At 40.7% G+C, this 23,483-nt stretch overlaps 1 protein-coding gene across 4 annotated transcripts in view; it reads right to left on the reverse strand.

Moving 5' to 3' along the window:
• LOC146199026 (calpain-7-like) overlaps positions 1-23,483 on the reverse strand; it is a 42,034-nt gene that overhangs the window by 17,617 nt on the left and 934 nt on the right. For 2 of the 4 annotated variants that reach the window (XM_084594501.1, XM_084594503.1), the window contains 9 exons: positions 17,884-18,032; positions 16,191-16,299; positions 13,144-13,379; positions 11,699-11,766; positions 8,807-9,085; positions 6,787-7,000; positions 6,083-6,168; positions 1,001-1,094; positions 147-293 (listed from right to left, as the gene is read on the reverse strand). In XM_084594501.1, the coding sequence (XP_084450627.1) occupies positions 147-293; positions 1,001-1,094; positions 6,083-6,168; positions 6,787-7,000; positions 8,807-9,085; positions 11,699-11,766; positions 13,144-13,379; positions 16,191-16,299; positions 17,884-17,991 (1,341 nt within the window). In that variant the 5' untranslated portion in view covers positions 17,992-18,032. Of the gene's footprint in view, positions 1-146; positions 294-1,000; positions 1,095-6,082; positions 6,169-6,786; positions 7,001-8,806; positions 9,086-11,698; positions 11,767-13,143; positions 13,380-16,190; positions 16,300-17,883; positions 18,033-18,117; positions 18,233-23,483 lie in introns of those variants that run through there. The other 2 variants (XM_084594504.1, XM_084594505.1) reach the window with 2 other exon arrangements.

The following is a 23,483-nucleotide window of genomic DNA, read 5'->3' on the forward strand; positions in this document are numbered from 1 at the left end:
TTAGCTATTCAAAAACGATACTAGTGATGTCAAAGGCTCACTGCTTGTCAAGCAGGTAAATGAACTCCCTTATAGTGTAAAGTTTAGCCTCTTAAGCAAACCTCCATAAAACTTCTTGCACTACTAAAAAAAGCTACACAACTTACCGAGTTGGATCCAGGGAAGTCATAGCCACCCATAACCTTCATGTAGGCCTTTTCCAGCAGTGAAACCCAAAACTCATTCTTATTGTTGGAGTATGAACACAGCATCTCTGAGTTCTTGCCCATGGGCAAGTAGTCATCGATGACAACCTGGCAGAAAGTGTACCCCAGGCATATGCCTAAGCACAAACAGACCACAAGAAAATAGTAGCAGCAACCGTATATTTTTACCTGTACAAAGTGATTGAAGAGGTGAGATGAAAGCACAGAACGTAAGAAAGGCAAAAGAATTTTAACAATTAAATAAAAAACAAAACAAAATCTTCTTTATAGCCAAATCAGCCAGGAGAAAAACACTCACGGTGAACAAAAATTTGGGAACACATAAGCCCTGCCTTTAAAGGTGTGACGTGACAACGCCAATGGCTCCCGTTTGTCAGCTGCCTGTTAATCTCTCAATCTGTAGCTTTATCATCTCACACATGCTCATAAGCATAGAGTCATGGGCTACAACATTATATGAAAGGCTACCCAACATAAAAAGCCTGCTTTAATCAAGTCGTATGAACATGTATGAGTGGCCAAGAGACAGGCAGCATGTTTAACTTGAGATTCAAGGGTCCAATCGCTTTTTCCCACCTCAAAGGCAGAGCCCAAATCGGCGGTGCCTACCAATACATTCAGTCACGTCGTGCGTTCTCATGGCATCAGACCCGACGACTAGTCAGTGCACAGCCATGTCATCCATCAACTACCTCCCGCCAGAGACATGCCAGTGATTTTTTGCTCACAACGTCAACAACAACGCCGAATTCTCCAGAGAATGGGGCCTTTAATGCTATCATGTCAAAACTTACTTTTCGTGGCACACCGTTGATGTTAAGCTTGACAGTGTACTTGCCGCAGGGATTGTACACCGGCTGCCCTTGGCGGTTCTGGGGAAAAATTATGCTGAAAAAATATGCCATGTATGCAACAACTAAATTATAAGATGCCAAGAATCAATACTATAAGATGAAACAACAAGCAGCAAAACCAAAAGGAAGTTAGTACATATCATGGTTGTGACATCTTTCAAGTTATATTTATGCATGAGTGCAATAAACATGAGAAGTCTACTGGTTTGCATGTATGAGAAGTGTCCAAAATGTGAAGCCCCACTTTTTTTTCTTGAAATATACAAAATTCAGAAATATTGCATCCGCATATCTGCTGGTCCTACGTTACTTTTCAATGTAATCGACAGGGCATTTCACACAACCAGAACCAAGACGATAAAGAATGGTTGTGCAGTGCAGCTTGATGAGATAAATGACATTTACTTTTTCGTCACGTAGTCTCTTGAAAGTATTTTTTGTATTCAGCCGAATAATTTACCTAACGTGAATTATAAAAAAAGTTTATGGCTAAATTTATGCTAAGTTGCAGAGGGGGTCAGGTACAACCAATCCAGTCTTTTCTACCAACGCACCTCCTATGTGCTAGTTTTTTTTGGCATTTAAAAAATGCTTGCAAAATATGCAAAATACCATGTGACTATGCTCACATGCTATCACATAGCAAAGCCCCCCCAACTGCGTTTTTAATTCATGAAACATATGTGCCGACCATGCTCAAATGAATCTCCGCGTTTTATTTCGACGGGCTGCATAATGATGCAAATGAAAACAGCCTAGCTTTAATTACATGACTTCAGTGCTTTGTCTAGGTTTTTTTGTTTTGTTAGGGTGATAGCTAACTTAAGTAAATAGAAGCTTTATTTGAGTTCGCTGTAGATGACCTGCCCATCACTAATCACCGATCAAGGCTCACAGTTTTCATATCTTGACTCACTTCGAAGGCTTTGCTAACAGCAGCGTCAGCCACTCATTTCGAGGCTGCGAGTGCACATTTTGCTGATCAAAAAAATGCTTGGCAGCGCTACAATACAGTAGCGCAAATTTATAGTCATGTGGTATTTTTCTCATTTTGTGGTCTTTCTTTATACGACGAAAAAAAAAAAAAAGGATGTATGAGGTATGCCAGTAGAAAAAACTGGATTGGTAGTTTGTGAACCCCTCTACACATTAATGAAACACATTTGGCCCCAAACTTAATAGCAATAACACTCTCTACATCAACGTGCATTGCTTTATGCCCTAGAGAACAAGGCATGCATGCCTACTTTGCACCTCTATGGACAACACTACCTGTGCTCACACACTAGCCTGAGAACAAAAAAAGTGATTGCCACATATGTGTGGAGTCTACTCATACCCTCCTTAGAGTCCCAACTCAGCCCCACCCGATTTTTATCCTTGTGCCTTGAAAATTCTTAATATGAGAATGAGAAGAGCATTTATCGCACCATGAGGACAGGGCTACACTAGAAGGAAAAAAAAAACTTGGAGGACACAAGGTCACTTTAGAGCATGACACACTAGCACTGAAGGGTTCCTACGGTAACTGCACAGTGTCACATGTGTCAACACACTTCTTGCCTTAACATGCTGCCTTACCCAGTCTCGAACAAACCTGCCTAGGTGACATTGGGGTAACATGTCTAAATTACGACCAAAGAGTTAGAGGTTCAATTCCACTACCTGACCACCTACATTTTCTCTTAGGCGACATCACTAAGTGTAACGTCACCACTGTGTCACAGCCCCTCTGCATCAATAAGAATTTTCAACTCAAGCTGACGCTGTTTTTCCCATCAAACAAGACTGTTAATGCTACTGCATTGAAAGTTGGTACAAAGAAGGCATGCGTGCCCTTGTTTGCTAGAAGCTCAAAGCCATACACACTGACTGAGATCACGTTAAAAAGTAATATAAGTCCACCAAATATAAGACTGTAATATTTGCGAATTTCCTAAATTTTAAATAAGCAAAGTCTCGGAAAAAAATGAGAGGCATCAATTTGTGGACACGCCTCGCAGAATGGATTTCAGAGAAAGCAAGCCTCAATTTTTTTTCTTTTTCCCACTTTGCTAAAAACTAAAACAATGCATTGACACCTAGAAGTACCACTTCAACCAAATAATGGAGGGATAGGCACAGTTTCCCCAAATTTTCTGGCCACACTATCTGAAATATAAAGTGCTAAATTTAGGGTTACCGGTTGACGGGTGTCCTTAAATAAGACTCAGCAGGTGCTACCACTCCCTAACTACTCTGTACATGCCAAGGTAGGTCAGATTTGTGTTCTGCTTCCTTTTAACTTCAGCTCTAATTGAGCCCGTATTCTGAGTTTGCATCGTTATCGAAGTGTCGCTATCTCACGTGACCTCAAGTCATCTGAGTGGTTTAAACACTGGAACCGGGTGTGGCCACTATGGAACCGGAAGAGGGGGCAACCTCATGTTCCAGAGTTTCCACCAATCAAATGGCTCAAGGTCACGTGAGATCATGACACTTTGATAATGACGCAAACACGGAATATGGACCCTGTCTTAAACTGACACAGCTGCATGCACTATGAAAGCCAACACAAGAAACATTTTGAGGGACTACCTTTAAGTGGGACTGACTCCCTATTATGAATTCATTAAATATGACACCAAAGTGAAGTGCACAGGATGACTTAAGAAAAAAATAAGAATGATTAAAACCTGCTGGATAGTTAGTGCCTTTCTCATGCTTCCATAGCTGCCAACAGGCCTCCAGGCCCTTGTAATCATAGATACAGCATCAGCACAATGCCAGCAAAGAGAAAAATGATGCTGGCCAGGTTTATGATGGCTAGGAGGGCAGAACTACAAGGCGCAATATGTTGAGCCATGCAAGAGGAAGAAATAAGTGCACTAAAGACACTCAGACTGAACACTAGCTCGGCACAAAGCATACACGTTGCTTCAAGGCATGCAAGGGGTAAGACTAAGTGCACTGAAGACACCCAGTCCTGGCACTAGCCCTGCACAAGTTGAGCCATACAAGAGGAAAACACTAAAAGCAATGAAGACACTGAGAACCAACACTAGCCCTTCACAAAGCATACACATTGCTTCAAGGTGTGAGCAAGGGACACCATAAGAACCACGAGACTACACATGCATAACTGCAAACACTTTAGCACTTTGATTTGTAGCTGCAATAATCCATGACGCAGGCATATTTCCGTGAGCACAAACTGACAACTCATGTAGCAACGTTGTCAACGAGTAGCTGCACAGACCGACCACATCTAAGGAGAAAGCTTTGTTCTCAAGGGTTAAGCAAACTAAAAGAACATGGCGAGGCACTGAAATAAAACTTGTTAACAAGAAATTGCATGCTGTGCCAAAATATGCCATTGAAGGGCAGCTTCAGTGTACATATCAAGAACATTTGATTCACAATTTATGGAGTTTAATGCTCCAAAGCACAGCTGTGCTAATACTAAGCGAAAACTTCAAACAGCGAATAGAATATGCTCTCATTCTATTGATAAAACTAATGAAATAGCCCATCTTCACAATTATTTGAAACAAATCGTATGCATTGAGCTTTTTGAACACTGTTTGAATAATTAGTAGTAGTTTCCAATAAGGCTTGCCACAGAATTTTTCTTCTGAACACTCTTCGAAGGACAGGCCCCACATCGACACCGTGTACCTTGCTGTAGCTATTGGTATGCGTGGGATGAAAGTTTCAGAGCCACTGAGCAGAGTATTCACATACTGGTATTCATAATGATCATGCAAGGCTGGACGACATGAAAGGAACGAGGTTAGTTCAACAAGTCCAGCCTTGCTGACCTTGCCTCATCTGTGGCTTAAAATGTGCCTCCTCCTTATCATACATAACTGTGGCTCATCCCATGTCCTGAGGTGTGGTCCTAATTTATTTTCGTTTGTCATTAACGAAAAAACGCAATTTTTCTATGCATACAGCAACTTGGCAATATTGCAGTTATACTGAATTTGTTTCGGAGCCCCTTAGGAGATATATAGCCTTAACTACATAATTTTGAGCACCTAAATGTAGCGTCACCGCTGCCGCTTCACTGTTTTGCATTGCGGATCTTTTTTGTACCAACATTCACAAAAGTAATGAGTATTAGTACAAACATTTAAATCGTACTCGATTTCATTTAGACACCATACAATATGTTTTTGATTCAGTAGTAAAGCTATACTATTTGCATTTGATTCAGTTTGGAAAAAGAATTACTCTCACAACTTTATCTCGAAGCAACTCAGTCTAAGTGGGATGCCATAGTGGAGGGCTCCGGACGATATTGACTACTTGAGGTTCTTTAACATGCATTGATATAAAAAAGTACATGGGTGCTTTGTGTTTTGTCTCAATTTAAAAGAAGTACAACAAAAATAATGTGTACTGCAACAGCCACAAGCAGATGGCAGAAATGAAAAAAAAAAATATGCACAGCATAAATTATAAAAAAAAAAAGCAAAAGCCAGTAACTAATGGTGGACAGGCAACAAAAAACGACCTGCTAAGGAAATCACAACTTCAGCTTTGCTACCACGATGTGCAATGGAACAAGCTGAACTGCGGTGGTGGTTGCGGTTTGTGGGGTGTAATGTCTCAAAGTGACTCGAGCTATGAGAGACGCTCTAGTGGAGGGCTCCGGAAATTTCAACCACCTGGGGTTCTTCAACGTGCACTGACATCGCACAGCACACGAGCGCCTTACTTTTTGCCTCCATCGAAAATCGGCCGCCGCGGCCGAGATTCAATTTCGCATCCTTGGACACCGTAGTTAAGCACCCTAACCACTGCACCACCATGGCAGGGTAAGCTGAACTGTAATTGAGTGCCTAATCAAAAGGCAGTTAGCCACTGGTATCCCCACGAGCACAGCCATACAGCTGTAATCTAGTAAATTTTTAAAAAGTTACCTAAACCAAGCAGTGCTCATACAACTGTTCGGTGGAAAAAAGAGATGGTGAAATGTATCCTATTTTTCGTCAGGACAACCTGACTGCATGAGAAGAAAAAAGTGTGTAATTTTACCTTGTGATGATCTTTTTCTTGAAGCGTTTCTCATAGAGGCCGCTTACAGCCAAGGATGCCACAAATGAGCAGTCTGACACTATCGTCTGTGAAAGGCATGAAAGAAAAAAAAAATGTGCCAGCATACCAAAGAAGAGGCACAAGGCACATGCTGTGTGAAGTAAACCAATCTAGTTTTTACCCAAGGAACCCATTTCAGTTCTTCCTTACAAAATTAAGAGAGTCAGTAATTACGAGTGAGAAATGGAGCAAATAGAGAAGCCATCTGTGATACCTAGCAGCACTAAAAGGAAGCAAATGCAATTAGACAAGCATTTTGTCTGAAACTGCTACAATGTGGAGAAAATACCTTATTAAAAATTTCTCTTTTTTATCAATAATGTTGCTGTTACTTCACGGTGCAGGTTCAGCGATAGGAAGCAATGGTACTACAGCAAAACCTCACTAATTTGAGCTCCGTTAATTCGGAAGACAAGGCTCACTACTCTGACAGTCAGCCGAGAAGATATGATAACACACCTTCTTTTTTTGCTGGAACAAGTGGCAGGCAAATCATACATAATTATCTGTCTGTGTCCGGACATATTTTGATGAGGTAAACTGTACCATCCTAAACATTTTCCTACTCCTCGCTATGTGTAACACACAGGCACAGACAGACTTGGACTGACCCATGAGGGTCTGCTTAGAGCAAGCAGCCATACCTGACGGATACTGAAGCAGTCAACCACTTCAATTATCTTGGGGTCATGAGAAAGCTCCTCCAGACGCGCCCAATGGCTGAAGGAAGCACGCTGCTTGGGTGACAGGGACAACTTGCCATTGGGGTCACAGAAAGGCAACTTGAAGGCAAAGCGGTCCCTTTTGTCAGTTTCCAGGAAGGGCACGTACTCCCGCCCATTGATCAGCGACGTCTTCCTGGGCCGGGTGTACAGCTCGAAACAGGAAACCTCACATAAAGACTAGCATGCTGCCATTCAAAACTCACAAAAAATTTCGACTAGGAGATAACCTGCTAGTCTGCCTTCTGACGTGACAGATACACAATACCTTATTATTTTTTTACCATACTTTTTAATTACATACCTTTAACAGCAGCAGTTTCTTCTCAACAAGGTGGAAATGAGATTAATTGGTTGGGCATTATGAAGAACTGCTTAGTACTACAGAAGGCATTAAGAGAGGTAGAAATACACGTGAGCAGCTCAAGCAGAAAAAATTTAAGCTCTGCTGTTAAGCGTATGATGCAATAACGCTTTACACACACGAACATTTTTTTATTATTTTTTTATTTCTTTTTTCCTTGTAAACTTTTTTTATTACACCAACACTTAGCAACAGCAAGCCTTGGCTTTTTATTCTGAGCAGTTTAACACATTTTAATGCACTTTATTTTTACAATTATTCAAATGAATTAATTGATTATTTACACACTCTAAATTTTCTTCATTAGGATTATCAAGCATTGGCTTTTCGTTTTGAGCATTTTGACACCTGTGAAACCCTTCCTTTTTCCAATGTTTTTCATTTTTTCAATAATTCCAAACTATAAATTTTCTTAGCATCAAGCATTAACTTTTTATTCTGAACTCAGAATGATGGTTAAGTGGGTATTATGTCTCAAAGCGACTCAGGCTAGTAGAGACACCTGCTCAGAATGAACAGCAGTCTCTGATAGCCTAAGTCGTTTTGGGATGCTAAACCCCATAAACTATCTTTTTGGGCATTTTGAGACCTCTGAACCCACTTTTTCCAGCTTCATATTTCAATTAATAAACTGATCAATTACACATTCTAAATAATTTTAATTGGCCTCATCAGGTGCCGCCTTTTCATTTTGAGTATTCTGATACCTTGAACTAATTCATTTTTTGCAAACACTCACTTACTTGAACAACTACAAACTAAACTTGCCTAGTTAGCATCATCAGACACTGTTTTTTCATTCTGAGCATTTTGACACCTTTGAACCCCTTCCTCCAATTTTTCATTTCTTCAAGTATTTATATTATTTAATTATTAAATTACAAACTAATTTTAATTAGCATCACCAACCACTGGCTGTTCATTTTGAGCATTTTAACACCTTTGAAACCCCTTTTTTGTAGTCTTTTTTTTTCTCGACCATTTCAATTAATTACCTGATCAATTACACACTATAAACTTTTAATTAGCAGCATTATGCGTTGGTTTCTCATTCTGGCTATTTTGACACCTTTGAACACCCTTTTTAATTTTGTAATTATTGTAATTGTAATCTGTAATTATTGTTCTCACTGGCAATTATACTAATAGAATAGCTGCAGCTAGGCTGACCTAATGCCTAGTCCTAGTTCAAACCTTGTCAGCATACCAGCACGTTGCAGGTTGCATCATGCAGCAGTAGAGTGTCTTGCATTAATTTTAGACCACCTGGGCTTCTCTAATGTGTGCTGATGTCACATAGTACACATAGGCATACTGCCTTTCATGTTAAGTCTGCACCTAAATGTGGCAGCAAAATGCCTCAGACTGGAAATCAGTCAGCTAAGCATGCAGTACTATCTTACCTGTTGCAGACAATGTAGTTACAGTGTGAAGCTCATTTATCAGGGTAGCCGTGTGACAGAGTGAAGCTCTATTTCAGCTGTAACACCCCTGTCCCTGACAGCTACTGAAGAGGCTAATGAGAACAGTAACAGAAAATGTCATCACACAACATTCCCTGTTACAATCGGGTCTCACCTGAGAACGTCAATCTCCTCTCGTGTATATCCCTCGCTGCCACTAACGAGAAGTTTGTTCCCAGCGTCACCCACATGTTCTCCATCAGGCCCAGGGTAGCTCACAGAGGAAGATGTAGTGGATGACTCTGAGCTCAGTCTGGTGGTCACCGATGTGCTGGAGGCCTTGCTGCTGCCTGGTGGCCTGGCCCCTTCAAGCATGGGCGCTGATGGGGCAGGGTGGATGATAGTGCTGCCACTACCGCAGCTGCTGGCTAGCTTCACCTTCATGCGTTCTGCCCTGCAACCCATGAAGAGTACACAACATGAAAAGAAATTCAGCACAGACACTTAGTGTATGAATGTGAAAGCTCAATTTGACAATGCATAGTTATGATATCCGTTTCCTCCTGTGGCATGTTCAGGTGATCAACAGCACGATGCCCTCTGTAGTTTTTCTGCTTATCCTTATTCTTATGCATAATCTGCATCTTTCTGCTCTTCCCTCAGCCTCTTTTGACAGCAGACTCTCCCCTCCTTTTCTTGGTGCCCACTGCGCTAGGTCATGTGAGTGTGTTGAGGTTATTCAGGCATAACAACATTGGAGGCACATATGCCATTGGTTAAAATCACCATTCCAAACTAGTCCCCAACTTGACTAGCAGATGCCCGCCAAATGGGAAGCGAAACAGTCCGACGCCACTCAGAATGCTGCAAGAAGAACGATTACGTCACAATTTTGATATGAAAGATGGGAGATCTGTCACCACATGCAGGTCCACGCCAGAGGCGATAGCACAACTGAGCAGAATATACAGTGTAGCGGACAGGAGTGTTTTTACATGGGATGCCTGTCATCGCAGACTAGTCTTAAAACATTTACACATATTGCTATGGCGTTTCTGAGTTCATCAGCAAACAGAATTGGTAACTCGTGTTACATCGCACGCCTGGTGCATAAAACAATGAAGCATTTCTTTTTGGCTGCACAGCCAGTACTCCGACAATGTTTTGAGTGCAAAACGGCAACTGCTGAAGTGCCATTGCAATCCACAGATTTCTGGCGATGCTTTGATCGCACTCTATTAAAATCAGCGCGAAGAAAATGAGGTTTTGGGGGGACACTCAGAGACCCTTATCCACTACATTATACATATATATTCTAGTTCACTGCGTTGACAGTGGGGGAAAAGTCTTGCCAAGGGGTATTTTTTGTGCCTGCCGTTGTTTCATGTGCCGCTTTGGTGGCTACAAAACGCTATTTTGAAAGCATCTTTATGAGTACCATCAAGTATTGGCAACAGCACAGGGATTTTTGCATAATGAGCATAATTTGCTTTACTAAATATTTTTAATAATTCGAGTCATTCCAGATGAAAGACCATGAGACATACTATAAGCATACCTGGCTCTGGAATGCAATGCAAAGGCTAGGTGCCTCATTTCATCACAGCCCAGTTGTCTCGTAGGCTTTCGCATAACGGTTAGGTTATTGTTAAGAGCTAAAAAATAATTTTGACAGCCTAACATTTTTAGTGTACAACATAAACATCAGCATATGCCACTAAACAAAAATGCAAACTGGACCTGCAAATTTATGCCTGGCAGTGATTTCTGTACTTGCTGAGCCAAGGCAATGGGTATGATGAAACATGGGGTAAGGAAACCATTACAACAAAAATTGGGGCACAGTGCTGACGTCAGCTCAAGATAATTAAAACTACACTTTTGGTCGATATCCACTCGACTGCCAAACTTAGGCAGCTCACAAAGGAACATCAAGTCCCATACCCTGTAAAGTAATCTCACAACCAAAGACTAATCTCTACCCTGATATCTTAAGTTATTTTGTACTCCTTACTTTCTTGCAAAATAGCGCCCACAATAATGCCTTAGGAGTAAATACGGGTGCTGAAATAAATAAAATAAAAATAAACAACATAACAGAAAGTGGATATGAAAGCTGCAACGATTTCAATCCAGCGAAATAAAAAATTTGAAGTACACTTCATCTTCATCTTTAATTATCATCATCATCAACCAAGCCCCCCCCCCCCCCTTCCTTTTCACCCCCTGCTATGCTAACCTTCCCTTTATTATTATTATTATTATTATTATTATTATTATTATTATTATTATTATTATTATTATTATTATTATTATTATTATTATTATTATTATTATTATTATTATTGCAGTAGCATTAATGGCTCCGGTCTGCAGCTTCCGTGTCACTTTTGTTCATATACATGCACTTTGCTGCTTATTCAATTCTGCTTCTATTGACTCACACGCACTTATTAGTACACAGTCATAAGCTAGAACATTAAGTGAAGGACCACCATCCAATACAGATATGATGGCCCATTTTAACAAGCTGAGAGCTGAAATGACAGTGAAAACGGACATTTTGTCAAAACAGGGAAGACAGATATTGTTTGCTCAAGCAGCTTGAATATTGTTCAGCTCGACAAATTCTGATACACCACCCTGTTCTTGGCGCATGATAGCCTTAGTTACTTATGTGCCAAAAACCTCAACACAACACAACACAAGATTCTGATACCACTGAATTTTCGCATCTGCGTTTTTTACACATGACCACTCGCCAAAGAAAATTCACAGAACCACACAGAAGTTATGGTGCCTAAACTTATTTGCAGACTGTGCACTTGGCCACTGCAAACTATGAACTGGCTGCCAAAAAAATTTGATAAAAAAAAAAAAAGAGCTTTTCAAAGAGGATAGCCAAATTGCAGGCTGTGCACCAGATGCAGACTATGGTTTGGAACCATACCTTTATGCTCTAAAGGACTGCTGTAACCTCTAAATAGCTTCAATACCATCTACGTAAACTGTAATTTTGACCTGATAGCGCAGCAGAAGGCCACAAGGTTAACCGAAGGTGACACACCTTTCCAGTCCCTGAGATGCAATGCTTGTTAACTTCTCATGAAGGGTCTTGTCATCAGTGGCAGCTCTCTGTTGAGAGTAAATAACACGAAGGAAATTTTATACCATGTGATTATTTACATGAAGAGGTAGAGAATATCCTCTGCACAGGAAATCACTCATCATGTCATCAGCACATAAAAATATAGGTTATTTTTTGTAACGAAGCTCTGAACAGGTCAAGTATGTTGCAACTCAATGGAAAAGAAAGAGCTTTTTTTTTTACTGCAATCTCACTCGCTTCAGCAAAGCTAAGTGGCAAACATTCCTCATTGATTTCTTAGCAAAAGGGTAAGATGCAGTTTGTGCTTCACTCCACTATACCTGATGGACGACACTAAAAAAATACTGTTTCGAAATTTTAAATTCCTTTTTCCCAGAATTGAAATCTAAACTAAGAAAAAAGAAAAGAGCTAAATAAGGAGGACTGCGAATACTTACACAAGCACCGCTGGCTGCATTTTTGCTTCAAGCTCTCTCGATAGGGCACACGGCTGAACAAAGTGCAGATTGCGCGAATGCGACTACACCAAGTGATAAATGCATATTAAAAAAAAAATAATAACAAAGAAAGAAGAAAAATAAATAAGGTAAGAGTGGGGTGAGAGAAAAAAAAAAAGAATCTACCCTTCTTACACAAAAAAATTACAAGCACATACACAATGCACTTCATTTTACTTCATTTGCAGAAAATAAAAAAAGAAAACATGCCTCATTGTAGTTCTTGGAGAACTTCTAGCTCAGGAGAAGCTGTTTAGCCACTGCCAATGCGGCCTAGATATCATATATTCCTCCCGAATGGAGCTTGTGCTGTGTTGAAGGCTGCTACCACCAGGGACCCAGCTATTCTAAAACGAGTAAAAGCATCCCCCTTTCACATGAATAGCTTTCAGGGTAGAAAAACATTTGGAAAAGGTGCTATTCTGTCTTGGATCAAACTAAAATGATGCAAAAGCTGATGCTTTCAAAAGCAGTCCACTAGGTACACTGTTTTCTTTCTTTCTTTTTTTAACATTCATGTTTTGTATGCATTCTTTTGCACTCTCCACAGCAACACAGCAAAATACAGCATCAGAGCACAGTGCTGGTGTCAGCGTAACTGTGTTTGTGCGTCCCACCATGTAGGAGGTCTGTAGAAAATGGTCCCACAACAGAATTCCAGCAGTGTCAAGAATAGCTAGTGAGGGCGAACATAGGCTGGTTGGCACAAACGAAACATGAAACAGCGCTAAGAGAAAGACAAGCAAGCAGACAGTGCAATGCTTGCCTGCTCGCTTGTCCCATCTTCCTCCTAGCACTTTTTCATTCTTTTCATCACAGCCAGTGCCCAAGTCCCACTAGCTATGTTTACAATACGTTACTTAAACAGAGCAGCCAAGAGAGAGAAAGCATGTCCCTGTACTGTACTTGGCCAGGTGGGGATGGGGAGGAGGGGTGCCCCTTGGGGCTGCAGTGGCGGCCCCAGGTGGAACGCAGTGCCCTCACCGCCTGCAGGCAGAGCTCTACAGCCAGTGTGTACAGCTCCAGTGCCTCTTGATAGTTGTCTGCCTCATCTTCGTCCAGTGCTTGCGACAGCAGGAACTTGGCTCTGTCCAGCTGCAGCTGCTGTGCATTGCTCGTCACCGAAAGATGCGTGCTTGATGCTGCGGCCACAACGTGAAAAATCACAGCGATCAGAATGGCAGCTAACCAAATATTTTTTTTCAATATGCACATAACACTATGAACAAACCGACAAGAAAGAGGAGCAACTAAAAGCATATGCAGCAGGAGCACTGTAGAAACACTTCTATATACACACTGTCCTCCAATTTTGCATATATCTATGTACAATGGGCTTATCAATAAAAGCCAGAAAGAGAAGGAAATAGCTAAGTCACCACTGTGACTACCCACAGCATATTGCAATGGAGAGCCCATAGGCAGATGCACTGCAGCTCCTTCTATGTACTACGCATTCCTCAGAATTGAACAGAAGCTATTCCCTGGGCTACCTAACGATGCAATAATGGTACTGTGCAGTGCAGAACAATGATCAACAATACAAAGACAATTACCAGAGTAATAGCAGTCAAGTTCCAAAACATGAACGCGCTTAGATAGTGACCATTGCTCATGTAGCCAATCGGCCTCACATAGTAAATGTATGCATACTCTTCATTTTAACTCTTTCGAGACTGCCCCACAGACCATCCATCGTTCATATATAAAGGATAGTTTTTGATGTGGTGTCAAAAAGCAAATTTTTGTATGTTGGAGTAAGTAGCTACATCTAGGCAGACAGTATGACAATTGTAGTTTCGTTTTATCTATGTGTCACCTTTTGTTCAGCAGGTGACAACATAGAAGAAATAATTCAGAGTGCACCGGGAGGTCTCAAATGTCAACAAATATGGCACCGAGCTCGCATCAGGACATGCTGCAAATTTGGCGCCACTCGTGAGACTCCATTGCTTTAACTGCAGATTTTTTTTATGATATCAGAAGTTAAAAGTTCGAAGCCAACTTTTCAAGCTGTGAATTTAGCCTGGAAAATAAATCACTCAAATATCAACTTCAAATGGCAGCCCAAGAAAAGAGTACTTTCAAATTCAACTCGCTGTTGAGTGCTTACATGTGCTCACTGCATGTTCCAGTTGTTTCATTCCCATTCGCTAGAGTTTCAGCAGCCTATGTATAGGTTTCAGCAACAAGGAAAACTCTGTCACGTGAGGTGGTTCCTCCAGAACTTCAACAAGTGCAAAGCTCTTTTAGAGATATTAAGTGGGCTTTGAGCATCTAGATCCGAGAGCAGCTCCTAGGCAGATTTTGAATTTTGATAGCAAGCTAGAACACATGCTGCTATCCTCTGTAAAATGTGCCGCAAAATCTACCAGCCATAAATCACAAAAGTTCTAAAAAGAAAAAACTGTAAATTGGGCTATGAGCAGAGAAAGACCGAGCTCTGAACGAACATTTTTAGTAATTCAGCATAGTTATGAGTATGGCACGTGCTTCAAAATAGGCTTTAGCCCATAATGTATTAGTTTCTTGGTAATTTTCTTCACTGCATATTGTTAGTGCAGTCATCAGAATGGATATGCGAGACTTCCAATAATTGCCGTGGGAGCTGAATGGCAATTACAGCTTTTGAACAGCACTAAAATGAGGAAATATGTAGATAGACCCACCAAATTTTTACAGATAATAAAAAAGACAGAGTAGCATATTTTTCATATCCTAGAGTATTTTCATTGAGGCGTTTCATTTTGATATTTATGCCCTTTTTTTTTACTTTCTGGAGGTCATTTTTTTTTCAGGAAGTTTGCAGAGATATTTTTTCTTCGTGTCCTGTTACAACGGTTACAGACTATGTCATTTAATAATCCAGCAACACTTCACACCATTGAGCCCGAATCCTTTTCGGCGCAGTGCAAATTTTGTGGCCAGAAGGCTAACTTATACCATATGATATGGGCTTGTCAACAAAATACCAGTATTGATATAATAAATCAGCCAACGTGGGAAGGCTGGGAGACGACCCTGTCCAGCTCGGACCTCGAGGAACAACGAGCCGTCGAAAAAGCGCGGACAGCGGCTTTTACCAACGGTGTTCCGGACTAGGAACCCAATCAGCCTTCCCTTAATCTAAGCCAATGTCAATAAATGTTTTCATTATCATCTTCGTATCCTGTATAAAGGAAAAAAAAATATTGCATGCAGTATTTAGAGATCATCTAAATAACTACATTTCAGTATACATTGCAGCAGAATCATTCAAATATTTCAGTTTATAAAATTTTTCAGGACTCTTCAAAGTTGCTTGTTTTACTCCATGGTCCAGAAAGAGTTAGCCCCAAAGAAGGAAGCTTAAACACACATAAGTCCAAAAGAGGCATTATATTGCATTTTGTATATTCTGAAAATTTATTATTGCAGTTTTTTATCCTTATGTGCATTCTCTCCCACCCCTTGAAAGCTGATCCTGAATGACCTTTTTCACACTATGTATAGTGCTTAATAAATATTGTGTTTGTGTACAACACAGCATTTAGAAAGCTACATTTTGGTATATGTTATGCAATGGATGTTTAAATTTTGCACTTATAAAAAGCTTTTTTTAAGCTCCCTTAGAACCGTTTTTTATTATTTATTTTTTGTTCCAAAACAGTTAAAAAGATAGAAATGCCTGCTTGATTATTTCTTCCGACGTGTCCATGACACTATGCACTAGTTCATCATCCACAGTATCCTTTACCATCTTCTCCAATATTATGCATCCTTACAATAAGAGAAACAAGCAAGCAAAGAGTAGCTAGTAATTTCTCAACATGTATACCTTCTTGCTGCGATTTGGTGATATTTTCAAACCTGCAGGCACATATCAAAACTCTATTTAAATTCCCTAGTAAAAGAATGACATAGTGAATGCCATGTGAGCATGCAACATGCACCAGTCAAAATCTGGAACCTACTCAGTTTCACTAACTCCTCAGCCCGCTTGAGATATTCATTTGCCTTGTCAGAAATGCAGGCGACCTGAGAGCCCGATAGCATTGCTGACTGCAATGCTTGTGCAGCTTCCTAGAAGCAACAGAAAAGGTTGTTTTTTTTTTTCATTACTGGTGAATCACACAAATAACAGCACAAGAATGAAGTATTCATGCTTGAAATGGTCCTAAGAGTGCGCAAGTAAGGATTCAAGTAATAAAGTCAGTCACAAATGCATTGCCTTGTTCGAACTACTATAGTATTATAGGGAGAATGAATGAAGTCACTTATCTTCACACTGGCATGCCTAACATGTTCTGTTACATCACGAACCAGACCCTTCCCCATCCCTTATATGAATAACGGGAAAAACATCAGAAAAAGAAACATTCACAAGGACAAGGAGTACATAGGACAATACCTCCTTCATACCTTGAAATGAAGCTCTAACCCTTTCCCCAACTTCCCCTAGCAATGTCCTTATTATGCGTTAACTCCCACTGCTCATCAACTCTTACCCCACCTGATACAGGAAATTAAATTCGGCCCCTTCGAAAAAAAATTTGACTATATGCCTGTTGCAAGCACCTCTAAACTAGAAGACCACTTTTGTTAATGTATTGCCCAGAAAAGAATGTTTTTCATTACACCTCACTGCTCCAGAGAATGGTAGCAATTGTTAGAGCAGAAATGAATCTGCATTTAAAGAAATTTACTAGTTAATTATAAATTATTTATATAGAATTTGGTCTCTCGATGTCAGATATTAGAATCGACAAATTACTATGCACCAATTAAGAGAAAGCTCACACGAGTAAGCACACCAGAAGAAATTAGGAAAATATATTTTAATCTATTATCACTTCACTTTGTAATGCAGAATCATTCGGCAAAATCATTTGTTCGGCTCGACCAGTAACAAAAAATGTTATATCATGAAGTCTTCAAGACAAAATTACTTTCCAAATGACCACGGCTGTGCTTTTAGAATGTTTATTTTATTTTATTTCGTAAACTCATTAGGCAATGTGAAGGAGAAAATTAGCCAACAAAAGAATTTACGCCTATGCCGACTATTGTGTAAGCTGTCATATTGATGTTCCCTGTCATATCACGTCAGGTTCATTCAGATCTACAGCAGTTAGCTCAAAGCTTTGCAAAAGAAAAAAAGAAAGGAAGCCGTATTTACTGGCATTTTTATCAATCGATGCCGCAGACGACAGAAGCATAATATACGAAGCAAAATTATACATAAAAGAAATTTCCTGATGGACCACCGGGCTGCACAGCGCTTGAAAAATTCTCCAGCTAAACAGTTGACCATTCAATCATGTTTAACACGTAGGAACCTCGAAAAGAAAAACTTTAGCCTCACACAAATCTATATCCTCCGAAATATGTACCGTTGCGATCACATCGCTGAAGACATCGTCTAGTAGCGACAGCCACGAGGATGGAAACGGATGGAAAAGTGATAATCAAAGCACAGCCTTGTATGAAGACTCTAGAGAGGGAGAAATGGCTAAACTAAATTATGGAGTAGGGACCTGTTGTTTCCCTAACAGTAAACTTCGACAGTCTCCACAGCCTCGATCCACTGGTGACAGTTGGCACAATCAGGAAACGCTCTCATTCATGTGTCACATCTAAGGAGACAGATTGCCACAGCAAACGCACCCTGTAGTAGTACGCAGCGGGACCTGGGTTTCCCTCGAGGTCGAATTTAACAGCCCGAGAGGCAAACTCCACAGCATCACGTTCAAACTGGGCTCTGCTTTCACCCATGGCGACTGACTCATGCCCGGACTGCCGATGCACGGTCGTGCCTGGAACAAGAGACACACAAGTTTACAAAAGTTTGTTACTTGTGAACGAAGCTCCCCTGTAGCAATAAAATAAGGTATCACCCACGCAATGAAACTCGCCGCTGCGGTGCTTCGGCTGCTACGGCCTCACGGACGAGAAAAGGAGCAACAGAAGCAGAAACAGAAAGGTTGGATTGACCTGGATTGTTTCAGCTTGACTTGGCTGCGCCGGTTGCACAACAGTCACTACGGGCCAACGTTCTTAGCGGATCGCTTCCTTGCAACAAAAAGCAAGTTTTCAAATCACTTTTAATATTGCTGGTCTACTACGTTTTGCACAAATGTTTGTCTTTAGGCGTGTTCAAAACAGACGCAACGTTGTTATGGTAACCAAGAGGTGACAATGGTAACAAACAAGAGAAAAACAAAGCAAAAGGAAAAGAGACCTACTAATTCTTACCGCATCTTTACTGACTTATTTCGCACCGCTAGCCCCTTAGGTTTCCGTCCTGCGTAAACATTTCGTTTTTTCTTGTTAGTTTTGCGTTTGCGTCTCTCGCTTTATTTCACTGGCAGCGAGTGCCTCGGACAATTAACGCTGCCGAGCGCTGCTGCCGTCGAAAAGGAACGTATGCCAGCTGTGTCCACGCCAGTGTTACATTCCTCTGGCTCTTGATCGCGGCTGTGCTTCGCGGTGTGGGGACGCTCTGCGCCCCGTTTCATCTGTGCCACCGTCGTGACGAAGTGTCGTGTTTTGTTGTGGATTGACCTCGTACCCCGCGCTACCACGAAGGAGGTGAATTTGTTTTGCTTTCGCTTCTCGTGTCATACCGTCGCGTGTCGCTTCGTCGTCGCCGCAGCTTTAGCCGCAGCTGTCGGCGCAAACTGCTTGATTGAATAGAGGAAGCTCGTGACATTGAATCTTGGTTCGCAGGCTCGGATCGTGCAACAAGTTCATGAAGTGCGGGAAGCAGCGCACAACCACTTGCTTCGCTGCGGGCGTCGCCTGAAAGGAACATTGGTACTGGGCGTACTTTGAGCCTGCTTGCCTAACCAGATGACGAAGGTCGAATTAGCGATTATCGTGCTTTGACTCACAGTGTCGTTGCACGGTCACATGGCATTAAATGGACACTTAAGAGTCCATCGTTTATCTCAGGCCGATGAATCATATTTCAAGTGGAACGGCCGCTGTATGCATGTTGGCGTTAGTTGGTGAACCGTGTTCTGTTACCCTGTTGCAAACCTTTGACCATTACGGATCGAGCTAGCCGTCTCTTATTTCTCATTTTTTTGTTTGAGTGCAAAGCAGCCGGACAGAAAGTGGAGCGCGCGTGCACGCATGTCTCGGCGTGTAACCGCGTTGCGCACGCCGGAGGCGGCGTTTAATTGTATTCGTGCCGCCTGAAAAACGCGTGTCAAAAGCGGTCGAAAGAGAGTAAAAGAGCGCATTGCCAAGGTTGCGTGAAAAGGAATTCCGTGACGGCGTCCACATACAGCCAAGCACTGAGGTAGCTGCCTGCACTGGCGGACTGGGCATGAGTGACGAGCGAGAAATGGTCTCGTTCATGCAACGTCACGCCCGTGGTGTAAGATAGGGTAGTCACGCCTGTCGGAGTTATGATGGAGATGAAGTCGCGCATAATATACTGCTGCAATCGTTAATGGAAGGTTAATCGTGTGTTGTCACAGAATGTGGCACTGTAGCTGTAAAGAGCGGACGTGCGCTGTGTTGCGCTAAATGTCATTTTTCATTGGCACATTTGGCTTTTGTCTTGACTGACGCCTTAATTGGTATTAGTATACATCATATATCAACATTATACATGTTTTTGAAGTTTCATATTTAGATGCTTTGTCTGGTCATTTTCTTATCTGTGTTGTATGGACTTGTTCTTGCACACATCTGCAACACATATGTGAATCAGTGCACCAGAGTAGCATGTACCAAGTACTTAGGGAAGCTTCAAATACTGTATTTTCTGTGAGCTACTTTTTTTTTTTTTTTTTTTTTTCGTAGCTACACTCATATACTATGTGTTGATTGGTATTCCACAGCTGAAGGTGTACTTAGAAGTAATTGAATTCAGTGAAGTGACTGCGTTGATTTCATCGGAAGCATTTCGAATTGTAATATCACAAGGGGGAAAAAGGTGAAAGGTCACATTGCTACATCAGGCCTCTTTCATTTTACTCCCTCTCGCGTCATGAGTATGTCATAGGTTGCGGCCATGTATTCGAAAGCCACCAGTAGAAAGTTTAGTCGTCTACAAACAGTTGGTGTGTGCAGCTCTTGGCACTTTAAAGTATCAGGGAAACAGTTGTTTCCTTCATTACATGTGTATGTAACATTTAAGTCAGCTGACGGGACTGTAATACTCATTACTGTAACTGGTGGTGTGGTTCTCAAGGCAAGAAAGGGTCATTGCTTAGTAACATATGGCTTTGGTTTGCTGCTCTAGTACGAAACGGATTGCTGGATTAAGTTTTATTTGCTACCTTACCTCTTTGTGCTGCAATTTTCTGGTGAAAGCAAGTCTTGTGGGCCTGACATTATCCTGCAGTGTTATACTAAAACTACAGCTTACACTGAAAGGGCAAGTCCAAGGAGAATTACTTGTGATGTTAAGATGAGGCTCAAAAAGCTTTCACTTCCATTAAGCCTACTATTTAAGGACTTTTCTACTCTAAGCATTATATTTTGAAATAATTGACCTTACCATTAGACTGAGTTGATGCAACATATAGCCCACATGAACTCCTCTAAACAGAGTTTAGGGTTTTAAACTTGGTACCAGTTTCACAGTAGTATACAATATCCTGGCTTCTTTTAAGCCAATGTGCAACTTTTTATGCAGGCAAAATGATCATATAACTAGGTGGTATAACTAGATGTAACCCATTAATATGTAATCAAAGTTCAGGCTATCTTTACCTTAGCTGTTGCGTCTCCGTGGAGGATAAACAAAAAGTCTGCTTACATTTGGCAGTGTTAATACATGGACATGCCCTGTGGCAAAATTTTTTAATGAAATCACTGTAATTGTGCTACACTTTCTACTGCTGTCATCTGATTCTTTGAACAATAGGTCAGTATTTCCGGAATACTTCACATTTGGAGCATTCATTTTCCTTCTCCTGTTTTAGCCACATAGTTTTGGCCACACAAAAAGACAGACTTTAAAACATGCTCTATTTTCCCCCAAAAGCAAACCCACTATCCTGTAAAGGCATAAAAAAAACATATAGTTACAAATGGGCACATTCTTTCCATATGTCATCGGGCAAGTAAAAAAAAGGAACCAGCGTGTGGCATTCATTTTCGCTCTGTTGGTGAAATCACCTGCTTTTTGATTTATACACCTTCCCTTGGAATAGAAGTGTAGAATGACTAACAACTTATGACAACTAAAGGTGGTGTCGTGGTACCGCACGGTTAGGCTGTAGTTGAATAATACTAAAGAAAAAATAAGTGCCATGCCTCTCACGGGATGCCCTTCTTTCATAATGTCACAGTTAGCGCAGTTAAGTTGTGGTGCGCCCCATTTCTTTGCCATACCCTGCACTGTCACGTTAGCAGGTCGTGAGAACTGGTCAGTGCTATATGTATGTGGGGGCAAAAGCCACATTTTTTTTTTTTTTTTTTAGTTTTATCTGACTATAGGCATGCAATATCTGTTTGTTATTCACTGTCAATGCAATGTGAGCGAGACAGCTAAAGCAGGAAAAGGGAAACAAGACAGTGTGAGGACCGTTGGCAAAAGTGTAAATGGATTCGGCATTTATTTTCTTCCCAGCAGCTATTTATGTGTTTCTTTTGTCTGCATCACATTTATCTTAATGTTTAATTTGATGCTCATGGTGCGCTTCACTTGCAAGTTATCAACCTCATTTAGCTACACTTGAGTAGCGTACTTATAGCTTGGCTGAGGCTCATTGTGACTTTATTTTGTCAGTTTTTATTAAATCAACAAATGCTATTAAAAATAACAGCTTGCACAAATAGAAATTCTCACAACCAGGCTTGCATCTTATGTTTCCACATTATTTAACATATTTCAGTAGTTTACTTAACCTTCTAGGTTTAAATGTATCTTGAATTTACAAGTGTACAAGAGCTCTTTTATATATTTGAATCCTTGCTCCCTAAAGCATTTCCCATTTTTAACTGAATGAAATCTGCGCATTTTGCCGCTGCTGAGTTGACAGAAATGTCCAACATCACATGGATAGACAAATGAAATGCAGGTGGTTTGTACAGTCAGTGTCAAGTGAAATGTGAACATGGTAAATGGAATGTGAACACAAGAGCATGAAAATATTAGCTTCTGCAGAAGAAATGCAGGATAGGTTCATTAAAACTTTTACATAATGACCTTTGCAGCATCCAAGTGAAAACCAACTAGCAATGGTTCTCCTTCAGCTAAAATTTCATTTTGCTGTTTCTGTTTTCATTGTTTTGTTTGCATTTCTTTTGATAATTCATGTACATAAACACTTGAACATTAAGGTGCAATATTAATATGTTTTCTTGAGCACAGAACAGGTGGCACATTACTAATTGAATCAATTAATTGCGGCATGCTCCTTGCCAACATCTCACACAAGTTGCTGGCAAAAATTCTCTTTATCTAGGCAACAAATTCAATAGCACGCTTGTCGTGTGTAGTTATTCGTTAAGTTAGTCCCGGATACCCCATCTTGTGTGTGTATCATTCCACTGTCATATTTCTTTAATTTTACACTTTTTGAGTTATGTGCCTAATAGCCAGATAGCCTTCCTGTGGCTATGAGGAATTAGCATGCTGAAATCTACTGGAGTCACTAGAATTTGCCAAGCTAGGTTAATTTTTCAGTTTGAAAGCATACGTTTAATTTGTACCATATATGAAAAGGGAGCTAGTCTAGCTTAGATAGTACTGTGCGTTATAGGTAGCCATATCGCTTGTTATCATGAATTGAAAGGGAGCTGATATATGTGTGACTAGCCTCTCCATCTAACAGCCTCTTTGTGTCACTTCAATATTTCTTCATGGAGCACCTATTATTTTTTGAGGCAAGAAAGGGAAGAAGGAAGTCTCATAAATGGTGTCACTTATTTAGTTAAGATACTTTTAATGCCTTCACAAGCATTACAAAAGTGGGTATGCCTAAAATAAAATGCAGCTCAAGATGCTTAAAACAAAATGTTTAAAAACAGGCATAAGTAAGCCAAGAAGCTATGCACGATTTGATAAAAGAGAAATATAGCTAGGAACAGGTTCTTAAAGAATAAGAAAAAAGTGAACATGTACAAAATAGGCAGATACAGTAGTTTTGAAAGGATAACGAAAATACTGCAGACGGAAGTTATGAAACACATCAAGCAACAGTATAACGTTTTAGAGACATAATGATCAACACATACAAAAAAGAAGTGACTATAAAACAGATAAAACTGACATCACTCTAGGTTGCAAAGGATGATAGTTT

The sequence above is a fragment of the Amblyomma maculatum genome, chromosome 2 (assembly GCF_055883805.1).
Source record: "Amblyomma maculatum isolate TAMU_Amacu chromosome 2, ASM5588380v1, whole genome shotgun sequence".
In the NCBI taxonomy this organism is placed as follows: Eukaryota; Metazoa; Arthropoda; class Arachnida; order Ixodida; family Ixodidae; genus Amblyomma; species Amblyomma maculatum.